Genomic DNA, 12,358 nt, shown 5'->3' with positions numbered 1-12,358 from the left:
ATCTGGAAAATATCTACATTTTCAAAACCTATGGGTTTTGTTCAGTCACGAGCCTGCAGATCTTGGGAAGTTAAATATCAGAGGTTAAGTCACAGAGGCTGCACAGCCTTATGAGCAACGAGATCCTACCTCCAGGATTACTTTGCTAAGCAGGGGTTGCAATTCTGACCCTTCGTTTACCTGCTTTCCTGAAAATCTTCATTAAACGTAGGGTCACCATTCCCAAGACAAATGAAAAGCAAACAACAAAATAGAAAACAAATTTTATTGAATGAACAAAAGTCTAAAAGTCTCCCATTTTTGGTTAACAAAAGCAGCAACCTACAAAACCCCTGCATTCCATGAGAAATCTTTTTATGTCAAAAAATTAATCCTTGAGCAGGTATGAACATTTGTACGCAGAAGTTACAACTGTTGAGATGTGTTTGAGCAAACAACTGGATACATTTCAAATTAGAAAAAAATAATTGAAAATAGAGACTGCACATGGACACCTGAAAAAGCTTGAATTGTTTGCTGGCTGAGAGGTATATAGTATCATCAGGGCTGCCAGCAGTTTTCGGCACTTGCATCACTTTCACACAAAATCAGAAGAGCAGCAGAAAAATGACAGAGGTTTTAAGACTGAACGAGGAAAAGAACTGCCAACAGAACGCAGTGTTCAACTGGCTCATTTGGATAACGGTAAACACAGCTTTTTAATACTGAATTTCACAAGCTTGTGTTAAGTGAGTCCGTGCTCTCAAGAGGCTCCAGGATAAGAATTCAGCCGCTGTACCCACAGAGCAAAAGCAATAAAGAAGGTCCATCCTCGAACCTTCCCTGCCACAGGCGATTCCTCTCAGTCTAAAACAGGCATCCAGCTAAGGGAAAAGTAACTGAGACCTACTTGACAAAATATGATTATCTGACTGACAGAAGTCTACTGGGAACTAAATGGAGAACGTACATTCACTTCGTAAATCTGACAGGGTTTTCTAACCTATGTGATTTTTTTTGTTTTCACTGGATATGGGCAGCCTTAATAAAATAGAGTGTTAAAAAGGAAGGCAATGTTTACTTTCAGAATAACCCTTTTTATAAAGTCACATAATAAATTTTCATGCTTTTGCATACTAAGTATTTCCAATGAAGTCAGTTTATTACATTGACTAATTTCAATCTGCCCTTTTGTTTTCACAGATCCGGACATAGTACAATTATTTCAAAAGAAATGATTGATTTTGCTGTCATATTTACTTTTGATTGCAGAGTACAATAATTTGTGCTTATCTGTCAGTTTATACATCAGATCTCATCCATTGCAGCCATATCATGAGATTTATTTAATAATTATGAAGCTGTATCTTATACCATAATTTCTATTCATATGTATTCTAAGACTAAAGATCCCTAATATATCTTGATTAAAACTAACTTTAATATATCAACTCTATTATCTAAAGTTAATTTTAATCATTTCCATCATAATCATTATAACTGTGATACCCACTGTTCCTCCTCTCACGAAGATTAGATTTCTTCCACGTAGATTCTTGATGAAAGCCAGCACTGAAAGATCGACCCAGTCGTCCATGTGGTTTCTTAGAGATATTGTCTTCACTCTCAGATTTGGAAATTCCTTGTCCTTGTGGATGGGATTGTTTATCTTGTCTAACGTTTCCAAATGGAAAATTCCAAGGACCAAATCTTTGCCAGTTAAGTCTCTGAAAGGCAATGATGCAATGAAGATTTCCTCCAACCTAATCAAAGTAAAAAGGTTCTTTGTTAAATGCACGCATTTGTAACATAGATAGATATTTGAAATTAACATCTTGGCGGGCAACAGACCTCTTTAAAAAAGAAAACAAAAAAAAATATGCAACAACACACAAACAAACAAAAAACCCCCACAAAACCGTATCCTCAAACAACCAACTCGGCTCAATCAATTTTGATTGTTTCCCAGATTCAATTACTGCCTTCTTTCTCATCTTTTTAAGTTACCCTTTTTAACTTTCATGGGCAAGTATAACTTATCTTCTGCTAGTCTTTTTACTGTCCGGCCACTTTCACACAAATTAGCTCTTCTGGTCCCTTCTCATCTTACTGACACAGTCTTCCATAGGATCTCCACATTTTAAATCATCTCTTCAGCCTATTATTTCTCATAGACTTTCAATCTGCAAATCAAAAACACAACCCCCACCCACGAGATATAGCCCTATCTATAGGAAAGAAAGCTGTATGTATTGGCAGTAAGTCCACACAACAGACACACATGCATTTTTTTATGTTTGATCTTACTCTGCTGTACTTTCTTTCCTCCTTACATGTGGCTAGAAGGCCATGCACCAAAAGGATCTGTCATTTGTCTGTAGAGTATTTCTATACTTGCTGCAGCTACATTCTAAGCCAGCAACGTTAAATATTGTGACCAAATATATTGTATATGCAGATATCCTGGTTCATCCTAGCATATGCCAGGCTACTGCTGTATTGTATCTTGTCCTGCAAGTAAATATAAATGACTCTGGTATGTCAGTACCCACATTTGACTTTTGTCTTCAGCAACACTTCATAGCAAATTTCTTCTAGTGAAGTTATCTTACTGCTGAAGTATAAATAAGTTTGCCAAAAATGTACCATGAATTTCCTCCCATCTTAATAAGTTTACCTTACCTTCTTTGTTTTTCGATGCTGCAATCCTCTCTCCAGGTGTCGAATATCTAGATATTCTGGATTTTGGGTGTTTAGGTCAGTGACAATATCTGCCCACCTACAGAATAAGATTATTACTACTCAGCTGACATTCAGCACCACTAAGACTCATGTACGCACACATGCAAATACAGATCTGCAGCTTTAGTCTTATCAGTGATTTAAAGATAAACGAACGTGTAAAGCTATAAAAGCCTCAGTATTGGAGGCATCAAGCTAGATATAAAAGCGTCACTTTTAATCAAAGCATTCAGTGATTATACCTGCTCTTGGGAAACACCTTCCAAAATGACTAAGAGCACCATGAGTCATTAGTTGCGTTGCTTACCCTTACCAATTCATCAGTTTGTCAAAGGAAAATGCAAAGTGTGGTTTAGGCAAGGAGAAACACTAGGTTTTACTTTATATAATCCTCTCTTACCCTTTTATATTATTTTGTTCAAATCCCAGTTTGTTTTTTTCGCCCACTAAATCTGTTTTTACCAGACAGCTCTCACCATAACTCACTCCTCCCTTTTATTTAATTCCCATCTGTAATAAACTATCAATTCAATCATTCCTCATTCACTCACCTCTTCAGAGTTTCATAGCTCCTCCTAGCCCAACTGAAACAAATACTCCCATATTCCAGACCTCTTTAAGCCTACACATCGCCTTTTCAGTTCTGTCAATGTCTAATTACCTGCTTCTCTCTAAGATCATCCTCCCAGTTCAGAAAATCCATTTCTACCCCAACCTTTGCCCTCCTACCTTAAGCACAGAACTTTGTGCTAGCTCTCATTGGGACTGTGGCAGGAGGAAGAATGTCTCCACAACCAAAAAAAATATTACAAAGGTTTGTATTCTATATTCAGAAACCTTTTCCTGTGCCATTTGTAGCTCATATACCACAGGACAAAATTCTGTCAGTGGGATGGATAGTACACCATTTCTCAGCACAGCAGCCACATGTGTAATGTGATTTTTATTTTGTTGCGCTTAATCTCATTAGTCCAAAATACCCAGCTATTTACAGTTATTGACATAGTCATATCACTGACAAAGCAAAAAAAAAACAAAAAAAGATATCTGGGTTTTAGGTACTGGGATAGAGCTGACTGGCTATGAAACCGTCAGATAAGCTCTTTCAAACAATTTTTCAAAATAATTCGAGAATAAAAAAGAGGAAACAAAGAAGTAGTTGTGTGATCTTTATTTTTTTTTTCCACAGCTCTTTTCCTAATGTATCAAGAAAAATCACTCCATAATTAACTCAGGGGGTGGCAGAGAAGCTATTTGCTAAAACTTAAGTTTTGACCACGGAATTGGTTTCTTGAGAAATACTGTTCTTTTGCACTGTTCCCTCATTTCAGAAATTAGTGTTAGGCATTATGAACTGGCTGAGAGTAAAGCTGAGAAAGCTGTTCTATTAATTTTATCATGACAAATATAACTAATCAGTGGAATTTCTACATGGCACCCTCTAGCTCTCCTAGAATGTACATCTAGTTCAGACACCAACTTCGTGTGAGCCAGACCCCATCATAAATGTATTGTTTTAATGCATAGATGAGCTAATAATGCAACAGAGTACAGGCTGTACCTGCGCCTGAGCTAGGAGATCTTGGCAGCAGCATAATATCCTGTGCACACCCCAGACACAGCCTGTGTACGTCCTCAACTGCAGCATAAACTCCTCCAAGGTTCGTACAGCCTGTAAGTCGCAATTGGCACGATCGCAGACAGCGGAGGTGTCTTTTCTTCCTGACTAATGAGAGCTGTGTCACACTCAAACAAGAGAAACAGGCTTTGGCTTTCAGCAGCCCACACGTGTTCTGCCACGTGATACAAAACTGCAGAGCCAGCCTTGAGGTCAAAACATGAAGTTTCTCACTACAGCACCTGTTTCTGTTAGAAGTATAGTATATTCATACAAAAAAACTATAAAGTCGCTTGGTGACCCTTTGTAGAGAAATACAATTTGTTTTGAAAGGAAATATATTGTTTTAAATTCTTACCAAGTAACGTACCTTTTACAGTGTATTGTTGGATGTTTTCTGCTCGGCTCTCCAATTAAGATCCAGTATTCTACTTCTTGCTGCAAGACACGACCTCTGTTCAATAGAAGATACAATGCTAATAAGATTTATTGTGCATACTAAAAAGAAGAAGAGAGATTAACATTCTATTGTTCTTTTTAGGATTTGCTAACATTTAAAATTGTTTCCTCAGCCAAACTGAAAACTTGCTCCTGCGCTATAGCGTTTGCAATTTCATACAGGGAAACTCTTTGTTTCACAAGGCCTGGAAGCAAGATAGAAACTATTGCTTGTTATTTGGGAAAAAGACAGATCTTCCTAAAAAATAGTGTTACTCAGATGAAAGGCAGTCTAGTGTAAGATCCAAATATAAATATATAAGTAACAATGGAAATAAGAGCTGTGGAAAGCCACACAAAGGTGGAACAAACGTCCTCCTCCTACCTGTGATGTCCAACAGAGTCACGAAAGAGCCCCCTTCCACTATTTTTAAACTACACCCCAGCTGACAATTGTTACTAACAGCTGTAGGGTAACCTGTATGAAAACAACTGGTAACTTCAATCCCTTCCTCCTAAGCATCCAATACCACACATTAAAAAACAAAACCCTCAACCAATACTCATTCAAGTTTGTGAGCAACTTCCAAGAAACTCAAAGCCTGCAGTACCTTTGTCAGGGAAAATTTGTGACAGACATCAGAGCAGACTGCTGAGATACAGAGGCTTGTTCTGTGACTTCCTGTGTATAATTATCCCATGAAAAACTACTCCAGTTTCAACTGTAACAAAAACTGAGAATTTTCCGCCTAGGGAAGTAGACAGCATATGGCCTTACTGCTTGCAATAATTTGTTTATTTACAATTCCCTGTAAAATAACAATGTGTGCCATCATTGTACAGATGGGAAACCAAGACACAGGATAGATTAATTGACTTACCTAAAGTCACACTGGAAGTCTGTGGTTGAACTGGGAACTGAACCCAGGTCTCCCGAGTCCAAATCCAGCAACCTAAGATCATACAGGAAGTCTGTGGGTGACCTAAGAACTGTCTCCTAAGCTCAGCCTAGCAACCTATCTGCCCATTTCTTTTGGAACTTAAACATTTCTTAGCTTGATTTTTAAAGAAAAGCTTTCCTTTGTAACTAGAATGTAAAAACAGGTAAACAAGAACTGCTGCAGAATCAATTTATAGTGCTTCTGGAATCCAAACACAATTTTTCCCAGTCAGATACTAGAAGATATGAAGAGAACAGGATGCTCTTCTGGTCTGACCTCCCGCCTAAAATAGGGCTGTAAAAGCTCCTTGAACACATTACTTCATGTTACATTGTTAGAAGAGATGTGTTTCTAGGAAGAAAACCTAATATTGACTTAAAAATAACATCAGTAGGGACTGAGAATCCATTTCAACCATGGGTAAAGTATTGAAATTTTTGCTCTCAGTCATTAGTAAACAATATAAATTCAAAGGCATGTTAAGTTTCCACACACTGGACCATATTATTTCTCAAACTGCATTTTTGATCTAGGAAACAATTTTTTTTTAACTTCACTCTTCCAGTAACTGATCAAGTAAGCAAGCCATTAACCTTTTGGTAAATTTAAGCAGACCGATGTGTTGGACTTCTGTTCGCGGCATATTTTCCAAACTCTTCTCACTCACATGGCATGCCAGTGAATGCAGTCTTAACAAAAAACTTCTGTATTCTTTTGTTCATATACTAAAAGCTTTCATTAATGGTCACAGTCTCACACTGGGAACAAATTAGATTCAGATGATTACGCTTTATTACCTCCACACAATTACCATTTTGAACTCTAAAAGCAGAGCTAGCATTCTCCATTCCTTGATGTGACTCTACATCTTCAACACAGCCAAAGGTAAACTGCTTGGTAAGCAAAGTGCAAGGTTGAGGCTCAGCTTACACCAATGACCTACTCTTTTCACTCCCCACTATCGGTATCTGCTAGTTTTGTCAGGGATTGTCTTCTTATGCTCATGTTATTTAGGGAGAAAAAATAGTATCAACTTGCAGTAAATTTTTCTGTACGTTTTCTCCACTAAAATAAGCATAAACACAATATCTTACCTATATGCTTTACTAGCTTTTACTGGGGTTGCTTCAAATCCGATTGGGCAAAAATAATGGTTTTGGCAATGGTAGATGTAGGCCATTGATTCATCTTTGAGTCCACGTGTTAGCTTTGCAAGAGCCCCTGCAGCTACAAAGAAAGACCAGGTTACAGCCCAGAGTGCTTTGGATCCTGCATAAAGTATCCAGCAAGAAAGACCTATTTGATAACATAAAATAGTTACACTGTTTTTCAAGTTAGAGGACATGACCTGACAGGCATGCACAAAATACAGTTTTGATTTCAAACTTCTTAGTATTTAATTTCCTGCCTGGTACAAAAAAATAACATCTGCCACACAGTCTGTACAAGGGAAATGCAATATAAAGTATGCATTGTATTTAGATCAAAGTCATATTAAAAACTACGTGTTCTGCAAAAAAAAGAACCAAAAGTGTCTCTTAACCTAGGAAATACACACTGCAACACAATGCAGTCCCACTGCCCCAAGTCAGATGTAGCATTTATCAATGATACTGCTGAAACCCCTGAAAGCTTTCAAACGTTTTGGTATCATGAGCTTCTTGGAGCTTCCTAGTCTCAGGAACAGCTCCCACGCTTGGGCATGCAATATTTTGTAATGTGACTGCAGTGCTCAGTTTCAGGAAAAGACTGGAAAAGGCACTGAAACATGAAAGAATTCTCAAATGGGATACCATGAACAAAAAGGGGATTCCCACTTTAATAATCTCCCCCAAAATTTTTCAGCATGATTTTATCCTTTTGAAGAACCTTCCATTTAGAAGATAATTACCCAGACTATACCAAAGGCTAATAAACTGTATATGAAAGTGTATTTTTTCTTTAGGTAACACACTTAAAAGTAAACATAAAAATGCAGCTTCGTAAGCTAATTGAGAATAATCACCTAACTTTTGGAGACAGATGTTAGCTAAAGTCAGGCAGAACGGATGAGTTCACTAACTTTAAAATTGCATTTTTAAAAGTACAAAACCTTTATTAAAGACATTAATACTTTTGTGCTGTACATTCTAAGTTTTTATACAACACAGATTTCTGAAACGCTGAAATAAAAACGTGCTGCTCCCCCAGGCTATTAGAGCAAACACATCTTCCAGGACACCAACACAGAACTGGAAGTGCAGTGTCCCCCTGGATACCTTAAAATTCCAGTTCTGTGATAGCAGAATATATAGCACAGAATATATTTTATATAAATAAAAGTAAAAATGAAAGTTTTAGCAAAGAAAGAGAAAAAGTAAAACCAGAAAAATCAGGCAACTTGGAGCTATTTGATACCTTATCTCAAACTGGAAGTACTACTTACAGAATTTGTCCTGCCAAATGCTACATATTGCAGGATTTTTCAGTTTATATACTGTAAGATGAATGCTTTAGGATTAGCTACGTACCAGTTTCTCCAGCTGTCTTGTTCTTCCCATGAGGTTTATACAGAACGTATGAGCATCCCTTGATATGGAAGTGATCATTTATTTGCCTAAACCATCTGAAACAATAAGCTTAAAGATTGTAGTAACTCAAGAGTTATTAAATGCAATTGTCCTTCCTCTCACTTTTCCTCTGCTTGACAGTTTAGGAAAAAAGTCTCAGCATGCTACTAAGTACCTACCACATTAGTATATAGATTGTACATGACCATAGTAGCCTAATACAAACAAAACTTAACATATCCTAGAAAGAGAAATAAATACTCAAAGCCTTTTTCTCCATCTTGCTTTTTCAGACCCAACATAGATCCATAATAACCCAAGGTCTGGATTTGAAACATCGGTCCTGTTGTGTTCAGTCCAGTCATCTCTAACTTTCAGTTACTCAGCTTTTAGAAAGACACTCAAATTCTGAAATGCCAAGTTTCAACCATGATTTGTAAGCTGCACAAAGGGAATCTTCTAAGACATCAGAAGGCAAGGACCCTCCAAGTGAGACTTTTGCATATCACGTTGGGCTTCTATCACATAAGCTTCACAACGCCCAAGTGTCACAGGAGTCCCATACTGCAACTCCTCACAGCAGCAGTAAGTGAGGACAGGTCTGCCAAGATTTTGTCTCAGATATTTACTTTTCCGCATTAGAAGATTCAAATTCATCTCTCTGAAGATAATACCTCAATCATATAGCCACGTTGGGTGGTGGGTTTGCCTCACAGCCCTCCTGTTTTCTAGTCCGCCAGGTACATAAAAATTACTTGACCAGGCATACAAAAAACCTAATAAAGGTAACTTTTCTGCAGCACTTAGGGCACTCGCAGGGGAGAAGGAAGAAGAGTTCCAAGTTTAACTTTTGGCTATATTGACTGTTGACATAAAGAGACAGAACATTTTATCAGCTTGGTCTGTAAGGGTTGCTATATCCTGACATACTCCTAAAGAGATACAAAATCTGGATCCAAGTCTCCTAAGGCAGAGACGGAAGTTTTCATGACACTCTTCAATGATCTAGTATGCTACCATTAAAGAACAGACTGCTGCCACATTTTCAAATCCAGCACCCACATTCTGTGCAACATATATATACATACACACATACATATACATACATCTCCTTCAAAAAATACTAACTAGATCAAATGCAACTCATGAAACAGGCAAGAACACTGCAAAACTTTTAAATCTCTCAGAAGGGTAACACACCAAAGCCCTGTCAAGATGTTCAACACTCAAGTACAATATGCTTCTGGCCCTGTTTAATCCTAAAATTCCTTATGAGTTTAATAAAACAAAAATAAACAAAATTTTTAGACCCAACTCATCAAGATCAGGAAACAGCAGAGCAGAAGTGAAACAGTATTTGAAAGTCCAAGCCTTCTGTGACTCCAGCCCCACCTTTTCTTTTTTTCTTCCCCTCCTCCTCCTGAACAGCTCCATTGCTGCAAAGGTGCAGCACTCACTAGCTCATTTTCAATTCTTAAATTAATTTTTACATAAAGCTACTAGTATATCAATTGCCTTATCAGGCTGTTTCAGTGCCATTAACAAGGATTTAACATGCATTTTCAAAAACAGGAAAATGAGGGTGAAGAAAAAATTTCCTAACTGGAATCCAGGAGACTGGATTCATTAGGGTATTACACAACCATTAAACAAACTGAATCAAAAATCAAATAGAATTTCATGTTCACCTGACCTGTGTAGCAACATCGCACTATACAAAATGGGCACTGTCAGAGTACCCAGGCATGCTTCATTATTCTAAAACTTAAGAGGACTGTGTCAGCCACTTTTTTTTTTAAATAAATGAACTACTACTGTATTTTTAAAGGTTCTATCTCTTAGTTTTGTGTTAATTTTGCATACATTAAAAATTTAGCTGCATCAAAAGAACCAGACATACCTCATTAAAGTTGTATTTCCAGTGAAGGGGCCAAACCTAATCTCCTCAAATGGGGGCTGAAAGCCCAGTATATGCAAAGCTTCTTCTTGAGTAATAGGTGGTAAACTGGGGAAAAAAAAAGTATTGTTTAATAAAGTAATTAGCAATATATTTTAGACTCTCTAGAGGCAAAGCGGCCTATTTGTGACTTACCTTCCAGCTCCCAGTGTACTATATAAGAAATTCCAGCAAGACACTAAGGATGAAATTCCACAGGAAGTCTTGTATTGAGGTCGGCTAACACAATACCTAAAACAAACAAAAGCCCAAACACATTAGTAAGCATTCTTGATTTAGTTACAGGAGCAACCTCAACTACTTTTCTGTGTGCCATGCCACTGAAGTGCCATGTTATATTAAATGCTTTTACTCTTGCCTGTATTAAAAAAACCAAAACAAAACAAAAAAGGCAGTTCATGCTTTAAAAAAAAAAATTGAGCAAATACGTTAACCAATTTCTTTAAGTTTGTCAGATACTACTATCCTATTTTATATAAATAAGTCAAATTTCTAACAGCCCCACGGGAGTTCTGTACAAATGATCCTGTAGGACAAAATGGTTCTGTACTAATGTAATGTACAGTTTGATCCAGTCTCTTCTAACACGTGAACTTGTATCAAGCTGCATCTCTACCAATTTACTAATGAATGTCATTCCGGGGTCGCAGATTCCCTAGGCTAACTCTAACTTTCTGATGTCACAGATATACAGTAAGAACCAGACGGATTCATTAAACCAAGTGAATTTAGTGAACTATATTCATATGATATAGGTTGTATAGAACTGACAGGTTCTGATCAAGTGTTTCCCAGCCAAAAGAAAAATCAGCAGTAAGACATATCAGTACTATGTTTAAGGTTACTTTTTGCCTGACCATGCTAAGGAACCTGCATTTTTTTTTAGCAATGAATCCCCACACAAATTTTTTCCTTATTGAAAGAAAAAAATGTTCAGAAAGAAAAACGTTTTTAGAATTTCAACAGATGGGAGGGAAGCTCTCATTCTTCTTGTAGAAATTATAAGATTCATTTTATGTATTTAACATATCCCCATTTCTAATAAAAAGAAAAGTATGAAGACATATTAAGAAATTTGAAATCAGATAACCAGCAACAGTGTTTGCCGACAAACTGTATGGGGATAATCTTTACAATACAATTCATAAATACTACCATCTCCGGAGGTCCAACACTTTCCTCTCCTTCACGTCTTCAAGAGCAGAACGCTGAGGACATTCCCTGTATTGTTTGGTTTTTTTGTCTAGGGATTTTTTCTTTGTCGCTTGTTTCTTCATGTTGCCTGCAAAAGAGATTACAGAAACAAATTAATGCCCAGTTTACCTTTTACATCTTTCTTCTTAAATATTTTTAGTAACAGCATGCACCTCAAATAGAGATGCTGGTTGTGTCAGCAAGTGCAAACTGGGACTAAACATTAATTGAAGGAAAAAGCTCAAATGCATAATCAAGATTGTCAACGGGTTTGTAAAGCTGCCATTAGCTCCGTAAACAACATCGTGTTTTTCTGAATGGAATTAATGATGACCTGCCCGACTGTTTAGAGAGAGCAGTCAATCTGATTATTCTAATGCACCAAATCAGCCATCCCAGAAATAGACTCTCAGACCAACATGGACTTCCCCTCTCCTAACATTAAATGCACAGGGAAATATAATGAAACATTTGTTTTTCACAGCCAAGCTCTGTAACCAACTACACTTTCTGATGAAAACTTACATGCAAATTCAGTGAGAATAATATACTGTCAAGGTCTTTTCCTTTTTGTAAGCCACTGTGACAGTGGAAAATGAAAAGAGTTGGGCCACATGCTAGAGCAGGAATATTTCTGTCTCATTTTGAAGCCATCATATCCAAATGAAATACACCACATATATTTTAGCAAAACTTACCATCCTGTAAGATATTATCAATTGTTTCTTATTTTTAAAGATGCCACATGTACACACGAAAAGGCAATTTGCTAACCCTATTTAAGTTTTGCTAAACGGCTTTCACACTAATAGACAAAACAGGAATTTGACTAGCTAGCCCACCCATTAAGGAGAAAATCTGCAGCCAGCTCTAGATAAGCAGAAAGATTACAGGACAAAGAGAAGCAAGTGTGCAAGTGCCTGATTCACAGATGCAATCT

The 12,358-nt window shown here is 37.2% G+C and overlaps 1 protein-coding gene across 1 annotated transcript in view; it reads right to left on the bottom strand.

Moving 5' to 3' along the window:
- Positions 1–251: 251 nt before the first annotated feature.
- The window catches only part of BIVM (basic, immunoglobulin-like variable motif containing), a 13,316-nt gene continuing 1,209 nt past the window's right edge, over positions 252–12,358 (bottom strand). The window contains 8 exon segments of the mRNA XM_009584762.1: positions 252–1,742; positions 2,662–2,758; positions 4,710–4,793; positions 6,813–6,945; positions 8,229–8,323; positions 10,168–10,272; positions 10,360–10,455; positions 11,380–11,506. Coding sequence (XP_009583057.1) covers positions 1,452–1,742; positions 2,662–2,758; positions 4,710–4,793; positions 6,813–6,945; positions 8,229–8,323; positions 10,168–10,272; positions 10,360–10,455; positions 11,380–11,506 — 1,028 coding nt within the window. The 3' untranslated portion in view covers positions 252–1,451.

This window comes from Fulmarus glacialis, unplaced genomic scaffold, assembly GCF_000690835.1.
Source record: "Fulmarus glacialis isolate BGI_N327 unplaced genomic scaffold, ASM69083v1 scaffold36929, whole genome shotgun sequence".
In the NCBI taxonomy this organism is placed as follows: Eukaryota; Metazoa; Chordata; class Aves; order Procellariiformes; family Procellariidae; genus Fulmarus; species Fulmarus glacialis.
The sequence above is the reverse complement of the archived record's forward strand: the minus strand, read 5'-3'. Positions and strand labels throughout refer to the sequence as shown.